The sequence below is a fragment of the Microcebus murinus genome, chromosome 26, assembly GCF_040939455.1.
Source record: "Microcebus murinus isolate Inina chromosome 26, M.murinus_Inina_mat1.0, whole genome shotgun sequence".
NCBI classification, from domain to species: Eukaryota; Metazoa; Chordata; class Mammalia; order Primates; family Cheirogaleidae; genus Microcebus; species Microcebus murinus.
Window position 1 is genome coordinate 6313872 of NC_134129.1, and position 20993 is coordinate 6334864.

The 20993-nt window shown below is 38.4% G+C and overlaps 1 protein-coding gene across 1 annotated transcript in view; it reads left to right on the top strand.

The window, feature by feature from the left end:
* The window catches only part of LOC105869308 (transmembrane protease serine 11G-like), a 41602-nt gene extending 21528 nt beyond the window's left edge, over positions 1–20074 (top strand). The window contains exons 2-10 of the mRNA XM_012760999.2: positions 1604–1725; positions 2306–2424; positions 5376–5443; positions 6397–6557; positions 11146–11184; positions 11940–12111; positions 13110–13369; positions 16485–16627; positions 18461–20074. Of these exons, the coding sequence (XP_012616453.1) occupies positions 1604–1725; positions 2306–2424; positions 5376–5443; positions 6397–6557; positions 11146–11184; positions 11940–12111; positions 13110–13369; positions 16485–16627; positions 18461–18622 (1246 nt within the window). The 3' untranslated portion in view covers positions 18623–20074. The remainder of the gene's footprint in view (positions 1–1603; positions 1726–2305; positions 2425–5375; positions 5444–6396; positions 6558–11145; positions 11185–11939; positions 12112–13109; positions 13370–16484; positions 16628–18460) is intronic.
* Positions 20075–20993: the final 919 nt, after the last annotated feature.

A 20993-nucleotide genomic window follows, 5' to 3' on the forward strand; every position in this document is an offset into this window, starting at 1 on the left:
ACGCTGGGATCGGGACAGAGCTCTGTCACATTTCCCTGCCTCCATGAAGGTTTCTCAAATGTGAGTCACTTGCAAACCACTGGTATTATTGTTATCTTGATTTTTTTTAATTTGAATTTTTATTTACTCAAATAAATGTGGCCTTATCCTATGCAATATCATCTATAAAAATCATAGGCTTGAAACCCTATAAAATAGATATTTATCATATCATAACATAGAATTCCTGGGTCCAAAGTCCTGAGCTACCACTATGTGTTTGTTCTTTCGATTAATGATCTCTTATTTTTGCTATTTTTTTCATATAGTTCTCTTCTATTTTCTTCGATCTTCCTAATTATAGATGTTTTTCATTATAGATTATATGAACTATAAATGGGGGGGAATGGGTTTAAGTATAAAGGTATGAAAAGAACCCCAACAGCCTAAGTCCTATTTCTGGCTTTCCCAATATCCAACTTGAGGTTTTGGTACTCTCTGCACCTCTCTCTCCTTGTTAGAATAAGAAGAGTGACCCAGATGCTCTTGCTTTCTAAGGCTCATTGTGATTTAAAGCACACGAGCTAAATATATAGTACTCATTTATTTACAAAGAAAAAAAATTCAATACATCTTATATGATGGACCAATAAATATATGAAACAGTGGTCAACTATAGCATGATGTTGGCTTTTAAAAATCAAAATATATGAATATCTTCTCCCATGCTGGAGAATGACCTTTATCAAAAAGTTCCAAAACAATAAATGTTGGAGTGGATGCAGAGAGAGAGGAACACTCATACACTGCTGGTGGGACTGCAAACTAGTACAACCTCTGTGAAAAGTAATATGGAGATACCTTAAAGAGCTACAAGTAGAACTACCATTTGATCCAGCAATCCCATTACTGGACATCTACCCCAAAGAACAAAAGACATTCTATAAAAAAAGACATCTGCACTCGAATGTTGATAGCAGCACAATTCACAATTGCAAAGATGTGGAATCAACCCAAGTGCCCATCAGTATATGAGTGGATTAATAAAATGTGGTATATGTATACTATGGAGTTCTACTCAGCCACAAAAAACAATGGTGATCTAGCACCTCTTGTATTATCCTGGATGGAGCTGGAGCCCATTCTATTAAGTGAAGTATCCCAAGAATGGAAAAACAAGCTCCACATAGACTCACCATCAAATTGGTATTAACTGATCAACACTTAAGTGCACATATAGGAATAACATTCACCCAGTGTGGGGCAGATGGGAGGGGGGAGGAGGGGATGGGTATATACACACCTAATGGGTGTGGTGCGCACAGTCTGGGGGATGGACATGCTTGAAGCTCTGACTTGGGTGAGGCAAAGGCAATATATGTAACCTAAACATTTGTACCCCTGTAATAATGTTGAAATAAATAAGTGAATAAAAGTCAAAATATGAAGTTAAATGTCAATTAGATTTTGGCTAGTATTTTGAAAAATTTTTAATGGAGAATATATTCCAATGTTATCAAATGCGATATGAGCTAACTATAAATTCCATAAAATATTTTCTACACACAAAAAAATTTAGCCTTAAAGTCCTACTTGTTTTTAATATACAATTCTCTCTTAAAAGGCCAGAGAGACTGGGTAGAAGAAAAAGTTCGTTGAAACCATGGATGATTGCCCTTATTATCACAGCTATTGTGTTGGTTCTGGCAATAATTATTGGTCTCCTTGTTCATTTCTTGGCATATGGTAAGTATCTATCTCATTGCATTGTTTTGAAAACTTAAAGACCCACTCAATTATTTCAGTACACTAATATTTTCTATTATTTTAGAATATAGTTTTCATTTGAATAAATTTGTGTACATTTTGGAAAAATAATCTTTTATATATAAAAATGACTGCTAACATTTAAAATTTCATGTAGTTTATATAATGTCTCTTAAACAATGTAACAGATTCACTTCCTATGTAATTTTGTGATTTAATATTTAACATGTTGAATAATTATTTTAGTAGAAATTCTAACTTAGAGGTCAACTTATAAGACTACATTAAATTCTACCATTACTTAAATTACAGCTTAAATTTGTGAATCATCACTAACAGATGATAATTGCCTTAAGACACATCTGACAACCATGGTATCTCTGAGAATGTGTGATCTTAATAAAGGGTTTGAGGGAGATATTGGCCACCACTATTGAATGTTTAATTCTCAGGAGTTCGCCAATTACATGACACTTTGTTTATCATCCCCTCTACTTCTCACGTTTATACAACTCAAATGAACTACACAGGAACCATTCATTTCCCTTCTCCCTTCCAGATCAGAAGTCCCATTATTACCAGGCCTCCTTCCGGATCCCTAGTATTGAATATGATCCTGATTTTTCAGTAGAACACTCGAAATCTGGGACTGACATGAAACAAAAAGTCAATGATGAGGTAAGTCTGAGATTCACTGGTATCATTCCTAGCAATACTATTGCTCAGGTTAAGAGGCGAGTTGAGAGCACTCCTGATAGCACCCATTGTAGGGTTGCCAGACAAAATCTAACTGTGCGTTCTGTATTCTATTAATAATTTAAGATCCTCCTAAAAATATCTTTATGTAGTATTTGAAATATGTTTGTACTAAAAATGTCATTCACTGTTTATTTAAAATTAAAATTCAACTGTATTTTTTGTTTGCTCTTTCTGGCAACCCTAACCAACATTATCTTGGGAAGCCTAGTAAAATACATTGGAAAAAGGATAATTGCACCAGAGACCAATCAAAGGTGGCAAGATCATTCTTGCCAAGTTCAGAAATACTTCTTTAGCTATGTCACAACCCAAAGCAAAAGCTGATGAACTGAATGGGGTGGGCACATCTTTTAAAAAAATATATCCTAAAGAAATTTTGATTGAGGAGAGTGGGGGAAGCAGGCCAGAGTATAATATATTTTGTTACAAGAATCGATATAGAGTTAGAGACAGCCCAAGCGTTGGAATCAGAAGCATCTAGATTCGTTTCCTAGTTTTATCCTTTGTCAGCCTAAGAACTTTTGAAAAGTTACTTGCCCCCTCAAAGTTTCAACTACAAAATGGGAATAATTTTACCCATTTCCCAGAGTTATTTTGAGGATTACTAGATGTAGTGAATAGAAAGTATGAGAGGTAATATCTGAATGAATGTTAGCCTCTGTTTCCAGTGCTCACAGAACTTTTCATACATCTCTGCTAGAGCACTTACAGCCTTACGACAATATTATTTTAGGTCTGTGCCCCCTTGGGACTTGTGTCTTCATTGGTGCTGGGGCTGAGTCTATTTCTTCTTGTATTTTTGGTGCCTCTCACAGTCTGTGCATGGTAGGACCATAAAAATACTCATCAAGGAAATGACTGATAATGACCAGCTTACTAGGATTGGTCCTGTCCCCTAGAGCATAAGTGGAGACAACATAAAGGCAGTGAAATGATTTAGGAGTAGGCAAACTTTCTGTAAAATGCAGAATAATAAATATTTCCGGCTCTGCAGACCACATAATGTCTGTGCAACTACTCTCTGTTGCATTATAGTGTGAAAGTAGCCATAGACAATATGTAAACGAATGAGTGGGACTATGTTCCAATAAAAATTTATTATGAACACCAAAAGTTGAATTTTGTAAAATTTTTTGTCAGAAAATATTCTTCTTTTGATTTTTTTTTTTAATTATTTAAAAAAACCATGAAGACCATTCTTAGATCATGGGCAATACAAAAACAAGTGGCAAGCCAGATTTGGCCTACAGGCTGTAGTTTGCAGACTCGTGATTTAGAATGTGGGTTACAGTTATAGCAAACATTTTCCTAGAAGAGAAGATTAAAACCAATACCTAAAATGAATTCTATAGTTTCCCGTGGAGTTCAATAATCAAGACTGTTTATGTGCTCAGTTGCCATGGATAATATATGCTCATGAAGCTGTGACTTTTCCCTGTGAATTCAAGGGAAAAAAATGATGAAATTGGAAAGAGAATGGAAAGAGGCAAGCAGAAAACATATAGATATTATTATATCTATATGTTAGATATATAGATTATATATACATCTATATATCTATATATAGGGAGAATATATTTTACAGGTATATAAAAATGTAAATGTAAAATCTGGAAGCATATAATGCCAAAATGTAAATAACAGCTTCTCTAAACAGTGATCAGGTGGGACAAGAGCAATATATGTAACCTAAACATTTGTACTCCCATAATATGCTGAAATAAAAAAGAAAAAAATTTCAAAAAAATTAAAATGATTTTAATGCTTTATATTACACTTTTCTGTGTTGCTTGCTTTAAAATTTTTTTTACCATATATATTGCTTTTGTCATATAAATGTACGTGTATACAAAACTATTTTCTTCAAAAACAAATATCCCTTCATAGTCATAAGGAAAACACATAGTCATTTGTTTTGAATAACTATTGGTATCTTAATATACCTGTGCTTACCAGCCTATCCAATGTTATTGCATGGCATTTCACCAAAGAAAAATCTTATAAATTAAGTAAGACGAATGAAAAGCACTTGTTTGACCTACACCCAGCTTCACAGTTTAGCAGCTGTTCTCTTTTGATTTGTGGAACTAACTATGCAGGCTCCAGTTCACTTCAGGTTGAGCATCTAATTGGTTTTCTGTTTTTTTTTGTTTTTTTTCCTGACAAGCCAGCTTGGTAAGCCAATGGTAATAAACAGGATTATAAAACCACAGATTCTGTAACAAGCTGTGGCTTTATTAAGAAATAATTTGATCTAGGATTTTATACCACAGAGAAATTATCCCATGTAAGAAGTCTAACATGACACACTAGTGGCATTTACAGTCTTATCTTACTCTTGGTAATCCTTTCATGCATTTTTTGATTTTAGAGAGGTGCCCAACAAATATACATTCTCCTTCCCTCCCTCATGTACCACAGGATCAAGACGTGGCCTAAAAAGTTTCATTAAAACCTAAAAATATGATCTTTCAATTACATCTATGAGGATGATGACTGAGTTTGAATGATATTGAACAATGACTGTTGATGCATGCCTACATATCAAGCTTTTAAATCTCTGCACCTTCAAATCCATGTGTCTTTAATAATGGCTATTGAACTACCTAGCTTAATTCAACTCTTTGTATCTGTCATCTTTGACCATGTGATAAGTTGTTCAAATATCAACGTACAATTTTAGGGATGATGTTTATAACTACAGGATTATGCCCAAATGAGCTTTTGGGGAATAGCTGTAAACAAACATCAATATAAAGGATATTTACATTGCAGCAGACTTTCTATAAGCATTTTTGTGATGTATGGAAATGTTTGAAATTCATATTTAACAAAGATCTATTCTGTTGGATTTTTTTTTCTTTTCTCAGATAGATAAAATATTTCAAAGATCCAGTTTAAACCATCAATACATCAAGTCTCATGCCATCAACTTTAGGTAATCACAACTAATTAATTTATATGATAAACAAAAACAACTTTGCATTATTTTTTCTTAAATTATTTGCTCTGTGGAAGATCTTAGATGCACTAAGAGCAAAAATAGTTTAATACTTTACATTTAATTGTTATTGTTTCTATATAGAGTACCAATAGTGAGTTCTTTGAGTAGTGATAAAATATTCTACTGTCCTTTTAAAGACTTCATTTCAGATGAAGATTCTTAAAATCATTAATTACTGTTCTCAGTTTTACTTACTTTAAAAATAACAAATAGATATTATGAATTTTTGAAATACTATATATATATATATATATAGAGAGAGAGAGAGAGAGAGAATTGGTAGATTTAACAAGTACTTTTGATTTTTTTTTTTTAGAAAAAAGTTCTATAACTGTCAGATACTCTCCCCTCCCTGAAGATGATCAAGTTTTACAAGGAGGGAATAATTTCTGTATTAACACCTGTATGAGGCCAGGTGCGGTGGCTCACACCTGTAATCCTAGCACTCTGGGAGGCCAAGGCGGGAGGATTGCTCAAGGTCAGGAGTTCGAACCAGCCTGAGAAAGAGCTAGACCTCATCTTTACTAAAAGTAGAAAGATATTAATCGGCCAACTAAAAATATACAGAAAAAATTAGCCGGGCATGGTGGTGCATGCCTGTAGTCCCAGCTACTTGGGAGGCTGAGGCAGAAGGATTGCTTGAGCCAAGGACTTTGAGGTTGCTGTGAGCTAGGCTGACGCCACAGCACTCTAGCCCAGGCAACAGAGTGAGACTCTGTCTCAAAACAACAACAACAAAAACACCAATATGATATAAGGGGAAAAAAATCTATGACAATAAAATGCATAACATATTTATGTTGTATTTTCGTGAAGATATAGTTAAGTAATAACATAATAATTACTGTGGCGATGACCTCATTCATTCTGATGATTTTGTTTTACAGGCCAAGTAATGATGGTTTGGAAACAGATGTATTGCTCAAATTTCAGTTTACTTCTAACAATGCGGACACAATAAAAAGGCAAGCTGATAATATTTTGCATCAGGAGTTGAATTCAAATGAAAGCTTCTTGAAGATAGAAACTTCATTACCTTATCTTAGAGGCAAGAAATACTATTTAATACTAATAATACTAAGATACTATATCTTAAAGGCAAGAAATACTAAATACTATTAGAGGCAAGAAATGCCTATTACAGTTAATCCTTCTAACAGTCTTCTGATCTACAGAGAAATCTTCTTTATTTCACCATACAGTGAAACCACTTTTCATTTTAAGTCTCTCATTTACTCGGTAATGAACAAATCCTCCCCCTATTGACACCAAAGATTATCTTCCTTTGGCTAGTGTGGAAATAATTACAAAGCAAGAATTGTATGACAATCCAACTATCACAGTCTTTCTTCATTTTTTAAAAAGATCTTAGTGGAATAGTTTGAATTAATTAAGCATGCATGTGATAAAAACCTACAGTCTGCTACTGACACACAATAGTAATCTACAGTGCCTGACTCCTTCTCTTGCAATTCTCTCTACAGTCTGAATCTAGAATGTGAGAGTGGAGTGACACATGTGGATCACAAACAGGATTTGTGGAGGGAGGCCTGGCATTGTAGGTCACACCACCGTAGCCAGGATAGGATTGGCCCAGAATATGGAGAGGGCAGGAGACAAACACCAAACCCTGACAGCATCAGTCCCAGGCAATAAAGACACCATCATCTCATTTGCACCCCAGACATAAAGAACTGGTCAGTAGAAGTGTGAGGTATAAGACTAAACAAAGTTCATTACAACACAAAAACTGTTGTCAGCCTTCTATGAATTAATTCTTCTATATGTCCCACTTTAACTTGGCCCTGGACAAGAGATTTTAAAAGTTTTAATGTATCCTGCTTAATGGGCCACTGCTCTATGCAGATGGGCGACTTAGTCGTCCATTGTAAAGGTGTGGGTTGTATTGGATGTACCTGAGCCGTGGCCCCTAATGAAAAGGCTGGGGAGTTAGAAGAAGATTCCATTGTTCTAGCAAATCTCATCCCCATAACGACTGACCTCTTGTAGGCAATGTTGAGAAGCAAATGGTTTACCAGAGGAGGAATAGAGAGCCCTTTTGGCGGGGAGGTAGCTGCTCCTCCTGTTGAACCACAGAAGGTGATAGTGGAGAGAATGGCTCAGGATTGGGGAATTTGAAGGCAGGGGAAGTCGGCTCCTCAAGGTGGGGGGCGGAGGAAGGTGGGGGGGCCGGGGGCAAGGTGGGGGGCGGAGGAAGGTGGGGGGGCCGGGGGCAAGGTGGGGGGCGGAGGAAGGTGGGGGGGCCGGGGGCAAGGTGGGGGGCGGAGGAAGGTGGGGGGGCCGGGGGCAAGGTGGGGGGGAGGAAGGTGGGGGGGCCGGGGGCAAGGTGGGGGGGGAGGAAGGTGGGGGGGCCGGGGGCAAGGTGGGGGGCGGAGGAAGGTGGGGGGGAGGAAGGTGGGGGGGAGGAAGGTGGGGGGGAGGAAGGTGGGGGGGAGGAAGGGGGGGGAGGAAGGGGGGGGAGGAAGGGGGGGGAGGAAGGGGGGAGGAAGAAGGGGGGGAGGAAGAAGGGGGGGAGGAAGAAGGGGGGAGGAAGAAGGGGGGAGGAAGAAGGGGGGAGGAAGAAGGGGGGAGGAAGAAGGGGGGGGAGGAAGAAGGGGGGGGAGGAAGAAGGGGGGGGAGGAAGGTGGGGGGGAGGAAGGGGGGGGAGGAAGGGGGGGGAGGAGGCGATTCCAGTGGATTAGGGTCTGCGCAACATGCAAGGGAGTCAGCGCTGTTCACACCAGACTGTGCGGTCAACACGCCAAGGGGCGCCGGAGCCCCGCCCAAGGCTCTCAGAAGCCTTCCCTACCGGCTCCCAGAGCTCTGACTCTGACCTGCGCTCACCTGGGAGCCGGCCACGCCGTCTTGCCGGCAGGAGAGCTGCTGTCAGCGTTTGCTCACAGAACCCGGGGTGTCTAGGGCTGCTGCAGGAGCGCGGGGAGGTCCCTAGTCCCTGCCGGAGCCCTCTGACCCGAGGCGACGGTCCCTCCCCAAAGCAGGGCGGGCCGTCCCTTACCGGGATGGTCCTCGGAGCGGACGACAGAAGCTCGCTGGACAATCTGCTCGGATGACAGTCTGCTCGCCGGGCGTGCAGGTGCCTGGATCCCGCCCGGTCACCACCTGCCGGGGCTACTCTTTCGCTCCTGAGTTGGGTAGCGACGGGATGAAAAACGACTAGAAACGCCAGCGCTGCGGAGAGACAGCGAGAGACCGAAATCCAAAGCCGCAAACGCCTCCCCCGCCGGGTCGCTCCCGCATTTATTCCCGAGGACACGTGCAGAGGCTCGGGGCCGTTGGCTAATTTCTTCAACAACTTCCATCCAGGTCAGCTGAAAATTCGCACTCGGCAAGCAAGCAGCTTCGCGCAGGTGTTTCCACCTGACCCCTCGTCCACCCTGCTCCCGGGCTCTCCACCCATCCCTTCTTCTAGGCGCAGCCCCTGCGCGCGGGTTATTTCGCGTGGGAGCGAAGCAGCTTCTCCGGAATGCCTGGTCCGCGGGCCGCCTCTTGGGAGCAGCGTGCCGGCCTGCTGTCCTTGTGCCACGGGTAGGCGCGGCCCGCGGATCCCGCCCCGGCGGGTGTGTGGAAGCAGAACTGGACCACCGAGGCACCCTGCTGTCACTGCCGCTGGCAGCACGCACTGCCAGGGCTGGGCTGTGCAGGGAGGGGTTTGGGTTTTCTACCAGGTCTCTATTACGCTTCTGCCTTCTGAGCACTTTGGATAGAGAGAACACACTTTCCTTGGCGTTATTGTGTCTATGCCTCATGACGGATGCAGACTGCAGGCCTTTCTGGTCCCCAATCCACAGTACGAGTGAGATAGAAGAAAACCCAGGAAACTCGCCGCTTGTCCGTCCTCAGATTCTGAAGTCTCTAGCTATTCCGTCTTTCTCCTTCCAGCTTTGCTTTTATTGTTATCCGATGAATAGTTTTCAGGGTACTTAGTTGTCTTCATAGGAGAAGAGCAGAGAAAAGTAAGTCTACACAATCTTATTCTAGAACTGGAGCTATTCAGCCTCTTTTATTCTGCAAGAAGAACACATCCACTGCATATGTTCACATATGGAAAATAGCACCGTCGTAGAAGGTGACCAACAGTTTCTGCATGTGTGGAGATGAGTTTAGAATTAACCTGAAATTAGCTTAATGAACTAATCATAACTCCACCTGTCTCCCACTGTCCATGACCTACAGAGGGGGGGACTAAACTATAATTGACCTTACAGTGAAATGGTTGCCAGACAAGCTTTTTGCCTCAAGAACTATTAAATCATGTCATTAGTAGACTTGTGAGTCTACAATATTATTGTGAGAATATAATAAGCAAATTTGTGTTTATCACAGTAGCTGATACACAAGACTCAGTAAAAATTAGTTATCATTACCATGTATTTGTTCACTCAGCAAATATTTATCGAGAACATACTTGTGCCAGGAACTAAAGTCTCTGTCCTCACATTCTAACATTCTGTTTGGGGTAAGAAAGATGATAACCCAATAAGTAAATAAACAAGGCAATAAACAATGTGAAACTCCATGCAGAAAACAGAGAGTAGAGGCTCATTTAGATTTAGTTGTCAGGGAAGTTCTCCCTAAGGAGAGGATTTTTAAGCTGAGATGTCAATGAAAATGGGGAACCAACTATAAAAGGCCACGGGAAAAGAATTCCTGGGAAAGGGGACAGGTAGGACAAACACTTCAGGCAGGAAGACCTTGGCACAACCAAGAAACGGGAAGGCCAAGGTAGCCATTGAGTAATGACTAAGAGCAAGAACAGTTCAACATGGCACCAAAGACATAAATAGGGACTATTGTCATGTAGGTGTAGGTAGGAAGTTTGGGTTTATCCTAAGGGCCAGGGAATCCATTAGCTAGTTGTTGTTATTATGGGCAAAAATTAATTCTAAGGGAATTAATAAATTCTGTAAGCATGGCTTCCTGCAGATGAACTCAATGCTCCTTTTGAGAATCCTACATAAACTACAGACTCATTAATATGCAAGCCCACCAAAACTCCATACCAGCTTTCTTCTTAACAAAGTATGAGTTGGATTGCTCATTATGCTAGCTGGCATAAGGAACAATCGAATAGTTTGGGGGACAGATAATGCTTTGTCTATTTTGCTTTATGAAAAATATGACTGAGGATTTGTTATCACCCTGGTGGATTTTGATTCTACGGGAAGCATCCGTGGACCAAACCTAGATGCCAGGCTTCCAGGATACTATGAACGCCTTTACCGTAACACCAAGTGGGGTTCCAAGGAAATGGTCTCCTGACATACAGTGGTGCACCTGTGAAACTAGTTGTAGACCTCTTCTATTTTAACTTATATTTTAATAAATTGGTATAGCATTAATTAACTAGATGTGGTCCTCCTTCATATCCTTCTCTATGTCAGTTGATTTTTGTAATCATGAATGAGGATTTTCCTGGAGTCCACCCATAGTCAGAGAGTTTAGTTTACACCTAAGCCTCTCTTTTTTGTAGGATTTTATTCTATTGTCTTTAAATTAAAAGTTTACTGACTAATGCAGTTCCTTCCAACCAGAAAAATTTATAGCATGCAGGCATAGTATTTTAAATTACCCTAGTTTCATCACTGAACAATCAATCATCTTGGTTTTTTTTCCAGATATGAATAAAGAACAAGCAGAACACATTCTGAACAGCTGTAAGTTGAAGAATATCACTGAGATGTTTGTAAATCAAAGAATAAAACTCGAAATACTTTTAGCCTTTCTCTATTCCCACGTTTACTCTTTCCCAAAAGTGTATTTCTAAATGGACATGTGATTTAATTCTCCTCGAGGGAGAAAATCACTACTAATAATTGGAAATGTTTCTATGGACTCTGAAAATTCTTGCTCTTCCTCAAAGAAAGTTTCACTGATGACTTCTTTAACAATTTCCTTTCATTTCTTTGCATTTTTTAAATTTGGCCTACTTTGTTAAACAGAAATTTTTTTTTAGAGTTAAATGATACATATAAATTTTTATATAGAAACTTTGACATTCAGGCTATAGTAGTGTAATATTAGACAAGTATTTTAAAGAGTACAAATGCTATTTTTCTGCAATAAGTTGTGTACGTTTAGTGCTCAAAAATGTCAAATATCACTAAGATAAACTGCTATACATAAGAACATGACCTAGAAATGTATGAGAAACCAAATTTTAAAGTGAAATTGCTTCAAACCTATCAGGGAGGTTGTTAAATAATTTTTCAAAATGTAAATACTTATTTAAAATGTGAATAATCACATTTTTATCAATGTGAATAATCATTATTGTATTATATGCAATGTTAATGTCAATGAATTTTTTTGATGCAAGTTACACTTATAAATGTTTCTATCTTTAACTATATGCCAAACATATCTACATATGTTTATAACTCTCTGGAAATAATTTATTCCTCTCTGACAGGTTGTGGTTTAGGGAAGGAGTTGCCATCCATGGAAAGGATTGCTGATGGTGACACTACAAAGAAAGGCGACTGGCCGTGGCAAGCCAGCCTGCAGGTGGACGGCGTCCACATCTGCGGGGCATCTGTGATCAGCGAGGACTGGCTCTTGACTGCCGCTCACTGTTTTGACGTGTGAGTCTGCATTCTGTACCCATATGATCACCAACTTCACCTCTTTTTCTCCTATTCACCTGCTCTAATTCTTCTCTCTTTTACATTTCCTTAATGAACATCTTAACTAACCTCTGAATGAGACCTCCCAATGCTACTCATGATCGTCTAGCAGGCTTTAGAAAAACTGAGAATGACTGAAGAACAGCAGAAAGAATTAGAGTATCTTCAGCCCCAACTAAAAGCGTACTATCTAGAGATCTCACAAGCCAATACTGCCAAAATTAAACACGCCCACCAGCTTTCCTGAGATATGTTGCAGATTTTTAAAAATTCTGAAAACAGCATCCTAACCTATAAATATATCTGATTATCCTAGATATATTTGGTGTCGTGAATATCTTTGGTGCTGTGCTTTCAGTTTTTGTACGTTTTTTGAGAATGTAACATATGGGACACTTCGAAATAATAAAGATATGCAGTAACCCTAGTGGAATCATATTAAATGGTAAAAATATTCTAGGTAAAATGCCAAATAAAAAGGAAGCATGAAAAAACAATATATAAAATATGGCTCCAATTTTACATTTCTATTTCTCTCTCTCTCTTTCTCTCCATAGCTGTACGTACATTTGTTAGTGTGCATGGATATGAGTATATGTGTGTGTGTATATATGTTCGGACATATATACACATTTTATTTATTTATATTTTCTTCAATTAATTTGCACCATTTATATAATCAAAAATGGCAATAATACATTGTTTCTTTTAAAAAATGCACATCCCCCTCAAGGAGAGTAATTTAAGCTACCTTGGCACAGGGAATCGTTATCAGCTAGATGAAAGCAAAGTATTCTTAGGGGAGAAGACTCAGATAAGAAGATGGGAAGGTCCCAATCAACTATCACCTTACAAAATTTGCCCTTCTCCCATACTTATATCCCATGCCCATCCAGAGTCCTGGGCAACTTCAGATCAAAAATGAACCAAATGTACTCCTTTTAATCTGTGAGCAGTTACAAAAACCCCAGACTATGGATGGCTAGTTTTGGAAGAACCCTAAACCCTTCACTGATGAGAAGAAAGGTGCAGTCAATTACTGTTCACAAAAACTATGCTGCCCATAAGCATGAGGACGACATTGCTGTGGTGAAGCTCTCCACCCCCGTCCTGTTTTCCAACGAGGTGCACAGAGTCTGTCTCCCGGATGCTACTTTTGAAGTCTTGCCTAAGAGCAAAGTGTTTGTCACTGGATGGGGAGCATTAAAAGCAAATGGTGAGTATCTCAGTAAAACACCAAGCAAAAAATACAAGCCTATCCTTCATTTGAATGGAGATGGGAAATAAAATACAAAATTAAAATATATAAAACAAGATAAAATCAGATAGGTCATGATAAATGTGGCAAAAACAAACAAAAAACAGATGTGATGAATTTCTGGAACTTTGGCTGTTACCATTATTATTACTATTACACAATACCTATGTTTATTGCCTTTTTATGGATTATTTTGGAAACCAGTTAGAATGTTATTTTCAAAATTTATTAAAGCATATTTTTATAACTTTTTTTTTCTTTTGGACGCTGTCTTTTACATGTAGAGATTTTGCTATGGCTGTGTGGTTCATAAATTGCATGATTTGCAAGCACTAGTAATGATCAGCTTCTGCAATGTATCATGCAGCCAAACAGAAATAGCCTTAAGCAAGTAATATGAATGGCTGTTCTTTACCTAGCACTTACTAAATGGGGTCCCTTTGATCCATGTATCTATGGTGGTATTCTTGAAACAGGTTTTATAAAGTTGACAGGTATGATATTTTACTCCACTTAAGCAGACACAATAAACTGCAAACATAGACCTTGAGCTCCTGATATAAGTCTCCAATTCATATGTCTCTTGGTTGAACTTTTTACATAGAGTTTAGTCTGCCCTCAAATTTCTGATTCTTGTTCCGGGCTCTTATTACGACGTCATAGTCTTATTTATATACTTGCTTGAAGTATAGCTTTGATGGACTATGAGTCTTATCAGTTGATTTTGTAGAAGTCTGCTGCCCTCTGATATGCACCCCACGATCTGATGTTGAGGCCAGGTTGATACACTGTCATCATAACCCGAGAGTGCTTTTCCTCATCTCTGGGGGATTTGCATTGTTCTACAGGAAGCGGTGATAAAGGAAATCAAATCATTTGGGGTTTAAAGCCACTTACCTACTCAGCAAAGTGGAAAAGGAAAGGATGTACTGCTTGAATAGCACCATTACACTTTCTCTAGAACCTAACTAAATCTAGCATCTCCTCCTCCCCGAGTAGTAGTTTGGGAGTGCTTTGGGACTTCATCATGAATCATTCAAAGCCCAGCAGTGTGCAGAATATTGTGCAATGAGATCTCTACTCTAGCAGGTTAAATACTTTTCAGAATCACTTTGTGAATTTGTAAGGCATCAGACTAAGGTTAATTAATAGATATTTGATTGTGATTTTTTTCCTGCATTTTGGAACAGAGACAAGCACTACTCAGATTTTCTTCTCCTTCCTCCCAAGATTTATCCAATCATATGCAATTAAAATTCTTGTTCTAAGCTTTCTGGTGACAGCTTGCAAAACAAAAACTTTCTACTCTCTGCATAGTTTCTTCCTTGAATAGTTGATAGTATAAAATAGTTTGTTATATTGTTAAGCACTTGAATTGATTTTTTTAAAGTTGGGATTAAAGAATTATGAAAATTTGCAAAATTTAAAACTAAGCACCCTAAACCAATGAGCTAAATGGATTTGAAATTACAAGTAGTTAGAATACAGTTGATTAAAACCTGAGAATGCCTAAAAAATGTAAATGCTATCATAGGCAGCAAAATAGATAGTATTGAATGTTGCTGAGGCATTTACACAAACAAATAGTTATATTGTGTAAGAATCTGTATCAAGAGCAGTTGGTGAGCAGAGTCCCTCATTGGGATCATTTCAAACAGAATCAGAGAAGGAGAGAAGAGAAAGTGGACATACAAGGACCCTCCCATACGTAAAGATGATGAAAGAAGTGAAGAAATTCACTAAACCCTAGAACATCTCTAATGACTGTAGAGAATTTGGACTTAGTTTTTCAGCAAGATAGTCAATCTTAAATGAGTAAATTTACCCACACAGAGAATTAGATTTCTTTATTGTGAATGCCAAAGTCTCTAGAAACCTGGATCTCCTCTTATAAAAAAACCTCTTTCACAGTATCCATCATTAACATTGAAAAGCAGCTTTAAGACACTGAGGATTTAAGATTTATAGATTTAATCTCTACAATTCATTCTAATAGCTTCCATTTATTAAAAACTGAATATGAGGCAAGGCACTGTCATAACTGGTTATATTCATTATTTTTAACTCATAGTAAACATGAGAGAAGGGCATAATTTTCTCTTTTTTACAAGTAAAATGATGCTTAGTAGCTTTCCCAAGGTTACATGGCTTGCAAACTATGCACATAGTGTTCAAACTCATATCTGCAACCTTTAAGACCAGGGCCTTTAAGCACAGAACTACCCTGACTCGGGGTTCAAATAAATAGCACTGCACTCCTTCACCCTCTCAATTATCTTTGAACCTATTGTAAGAAAAGCATTTATCTTTATATGAAGGATTAATGGTCTTTAAAATAGAATTTATTAAGGGGGAATGAGGGGAATATAATGGCTAAAACAATACTACATGCAACTAAATACCTTTTATATAATAATGAATCAATAAATGTGTCATTAATTAATAAAACATGCTCTATTTCTTATCTTAGTGTTTGTTATTTACCCTGGTGTTTGTTATGAGTAGCAAGTTAAGCAAGTATCAAAGTAAACTTGATCTTTCTTACGAGGCAATAGGATTTCATCAGTATTATAGTTACTTCCTGTATAGTATAGCCTTGTTCTATACTGCTCTTGCTAAAGGATTACCAGTTTTCAAAATAGCTGTGTTCTTTGTAAAGTGGTGAAGTAGATTTCCAGGTAAGGAGGTAAGGTAAGCAGTCACAGATTCTCTGAGGTGTTGAGAATTACCCTGGGTTTGTATCTAACATTATTCTCCATTTGACTATGTGATCATGGCAAGACGCCTAACCAAGTAAGCTTCAGTTTCCTCACCTGAAAAAAAGAATACTTATATCTATCTTTGGTGGGTTTTGCAAGGATTAACTAAGCTAGTAGGAGCAAACAAGCCAAACATAGTACCCAGCGTGTAGAAGGCACCCAGGACATGTAACTTGATTCTGAGCGTTGTCATTCAGCCCAGAATCCTACAACTTCAAGACTTCACTTTCATCACTGGTCCGTCCATAGCAAGACACAATGAACTATCATAGCACCAATGTGGAAATTCATCTACTTATTTTTTCTCTCTTTAGGTGCTTTTCCCAATACTCTGCGAGAAGTTGAAATAGAGATCATAAGTAATGATATATGTAATCAAGTTAATGTGTATGGTGGTGCTGTCTCATCAGGAATGATCTGTGCTGGATTCTTGACAGGAAAGCAAGATGCCTGTGAGGTAAGAAGAGACTCAGATCCACAAGAATGGGTCTGTTAAGTGGGGATGGCTGTATAGACCAGAGGCCAATGTCATTTCACATGACTCCATGACATTAACTTGTGGGGAAGAGAGGAGGCTGTGAGAAGAGGGGGTGGAAGAACTGTCAGACATACTCCTCATTTAACACCCTATTGAGCAGAATCATCTGTAAAAAAAAAAAAAAATGGGTGCCAGCTACAAACTAGGACTCTGATTAGAGAAAAGCACTGGAAGCAAGTAGTGGAAACCAAGTTAGGGAGCCATACCTGCTTCAAGGCACAGACACAACCAACAGTTAGGGATCTAATCCCGACTAACTGGAAGGCCCTGTGGGACAGGATCTGTGGCTCTCGCTAAGCCAATACAGCATCACTCCACCAGAGCTGCCCACACCTTCGACTTCAAGCAGTGTACGTCCAGATATGCTTACACTATGTAAAAACTTTACCTGTAGAATTTGAAACTGGGTTCAACAGTTTTAGCAAGTCTTTGAAGAATTAAGAATGGCTTTGAGAATTTGACCTATACTGTGCTTTTTTTTTTTTTTTAACATGCAAAGGTGCCACTAGTGACCTGCCATTGGCTGTCTGTCATGTGATGGTAATAAACATTCATCCACTTATTCACTCAAATTTTTTGTGAACTGAGAGGTACTGCAGCACTTACTGAAGGAAACATAAACATTTAAAAAATTACAATGAATGTACAGTCTAGTAATAGAGCACACAAGTAACTAAAACAAACAAAGGAAAGGTCAGGATTTAGCTCCATATTCTAGAATACAAGGTGTCCACTTTTCTTCCTGAGGAGGAGACACAATGTGGGTGGCCCAAGATGCAGCTGGATAATATAACTTAAAGGAGAAACATAAATTTGTCTAAAAGCAGATGTTCTCTTTCTATTGGTTCATACTGTCTTGCTTCCTTTCACCACTAGTACAGTAAAATACTGAGGACCTAAATTAGGATACAAGCTTAAGGGGAAGGAGCTAAGGAGGATTTATTTTGGTAGACCAGGTTTTCACCCTCTGTCCACCAAACACAGAAGAGGACTAACAAGTATGGGAGGAAAATGGAAGGGAAGGAATTGAAAGGCACACGGCTCTAGAACCCCATGTCTGCTTTAAACAAGATTATTTCTTTTATTTTAAAACTCTGTAATGGGCTTCCACATAGTACAATTTTGAATAAATAAGTCCATTGCTAAAATATAAATTTAAAATTATTTATCTAACCCTGGAATAAAGTTAACAGGGAAGTCCTCATGATTCACACACTTTAAACCAGTTCACTAGGTTGAGGGATTCTGCCTCAATTTGGGAGGAAAATCCTCTTAGTAATAAATAGTGCATGTTTGCTTGGAGTGTCTTTGCATGTCTTCCTGCTCTTGAATCTACCAATTGCATAGCATTACGATGTCAAGGACACCTTCCTATCAGTGTGAGTGGAGCAAGGTAAGATTCAAATTCACAAGAGATTGTTTCTAGCTAACAGAGGCTTGAAGGAGGAGGTGACATTTCAGCTGGGTCTGGAGGGCATCCTTTATGTAAGAATTAGCTGCCTAGGCTTAGGTTCAGTTTGGGGTCCCTGATTAGATAGAGCAAAGCTAAAAATGTTATAAGGATAAAACTGAAACCATTCACAGGGACTAAGCAATAAGCTCAATTATCCTATTAATACTAATGGTAAGTAAAATAGAATTCATTTTACTTGTTTCAATTCAAAGCATTAATTTATCAGACATTCAGATGCTGATTAACTCATTTCTGCCTCCTGCTTATCAAATTGACCATAGTTTTTTCTTCTTCTCCAGGGTGATTCTGGAGGACCTCTGGTTATTGCCCAAGATAGAAACATCTGGTATCTTATTGGAATAGTAAGCTGGGGAATAGACTGTGGAAAAGAAAACAAGCCTGGACTTTATACCAAAGTGACTCATTATCGGGACTGGATTAAATCTGAAACTAACATCTAATGTGACAATGACCTCTACATTCAAACTATCGATGTCACGTGTGGTCTCTAGAAAATTGTGGTTAGCGTGTGTTGCCATCAAGTTCAAGACACAAATAAGTGTGACCTGTTGACTTTCCCCTTAAACGTGGGAGGCAGGCTTCCTTTCCCACCATCTGAAATGTTCTGCTGACTGCACAGAAGATACCGTCAACTCCACAAAGATCTGCCATTGCTACGGGGTCTGATTTGTTCATCTCTCTGTCCCTACTATGTTCTATTCATTGTAATCTGGCAATTTAATGAGATAAGTACCAAATGCTACATGTTCTCTACTTTTTCCTAACAGAGCATGCCTTCCTTCCCTGATTTCCCTGATGGCTCCACAATTTCTGTCCTTCCTCATTAAATATTCCTTATAAAGAATTTTTAAATCCACTGTACTAGACAAGTCCAGGTTACTAGCCTTGGCCACTGCTAACACAAATGACAGAGGACACCAGACCTGAAACTAAAACCTAAGAGACGGAACTACTGTGAGTCCATTTCCCCTTAGCTCTCAGATGTGCAGTTAACCTGTCTCTGAAACTTGAAAAAAGCTGATTTATGTGTTTATACCCAATGGTGTAGATTTTAATCTCTTTAAACAACTACACTGATGTTTATTTTGGAGCAATAAGTAAATCCTTGAATCTGTCAGCAGACTGAAACTTGAAACTTGAAAAAAAAAGCTGACACATGGAGATATTGCCTGGCACAGGATTCTGCTCTGAACTATGTAAAAATGCCTTTAGGTACTCAGAAATTAAAGGCAGACTTTCTTGGTCTTTTTGTCAAGTTGAAATGAAAAGAAGCAGGATTTAGTGAGAAGGAGCTGCATTTAGCTCCATCTCTAAAAATGATAAAATTTCAAGTCTTTGTCTAAATTTACTTTTCACTTTTGTTTCATGATCTCTTAATGTATTTTACTTAAGCAGTTTTATTTTCAACCAACTTTAAAACAATTAAGAGACCTACAGAATAGGAAGTCAATATAAATTAGATATGAATAAACAACTTACATGAGAAGCTAATATAAAAGTAGACATTCATAAACAATTTGATACGAGATTTTGGTAATAAAGACCTTATTGTGTAATATTTAAATTTACTGTTAAAAATGGCCAGCATTTTTTGCAAAGTAGTATTTATAGAAACTATTGAGATAATCAAGAAAATATCTTTGTACTAGTTTCATTGTGATAAGATTGTCATTTTTATATGTATTTAATTGCATATTTTATAGTACTGTACATGACTGTGGACTAGTATTTAACAAAAGTCTTTTTCTGTGCATCTAAACCTTTGTTTCTGCCGCCCTCAAATACACTTTTACAATTAATTTAGTTAATGAGATAACTGCTGTGCTAAGATTTTCCTTGGGGTTTTATATCAAGTAAGAGTCTTTCTTGCTCCACAGTTTAACATTATTCTATATGTGTTAAAATATATTTATCGTATTAAACATAAACTCATTCTCTTTGAATTATGACTATAATGTAGAGTGTCTCAACGTTGGTGCTGTTGACATTTTGTCACAGACAATTCTCTGTTGGGGGAGGGGGGAAGATTACCTTGTGTCTTGTAGAAGCTTCGCAACATTTCTTACTCCTACATAATGGATGCCTGTAGTACCCCCACGAAGTTGTAACAACCAAAAATTACTCCAGACATTGCCAAACATCCCCTGGAGAACAAAATTATCCCCAATTAAAGAATCACTACAATGAGTTAAATAATCACTACAAAAAAGACACTGTTAAAAACCATGCACTCACAATTTCCTTTCTTTTATTTATTTATTTATTTAGAGACAGAATCTTGCTCTATTGCCCAGGCTACAGTGCTGTGGCATCAGCCTAGCTCACAGCAACCTCAAACTCCTGGGCTCAAGCTATTCTCCTACTTCAGCCTCCTGAGTAGCTGGGACTACAGGCCCATGCCACAGTGCTCAGCCAATTTTTCCTATTTTTAGTAGAGATGGGGTTCCCACTCTTGCTCAGGCTGGTCTTGAACATCTGAGATCAAGGGATCCTCCTGCATCAGCCACCCAGAGTGCTAGGATTACAGGCATGAGCCACAGCGCCCGGCCACTCACAATTTCCCTGCATGAGTTTGGAGATATTTTTCTTTCTTTTATTTATTTTTTTCTTTTAAAATGACAAATCCCTTGATGGAGATATTTTTCTTCTTCCCCTTTTTATAATGCTGATGCATTGAAAATGCTAAAATAAAATCTGTTGTAACTACATTCATATCTATACGATCCCAGGCAAATTAAGATCATTTGGAAACTGAAACTGGTTGGAGAAAGTTGAAAAAAGACATTGGAAGGCTGAGCTGCTACAGGCATA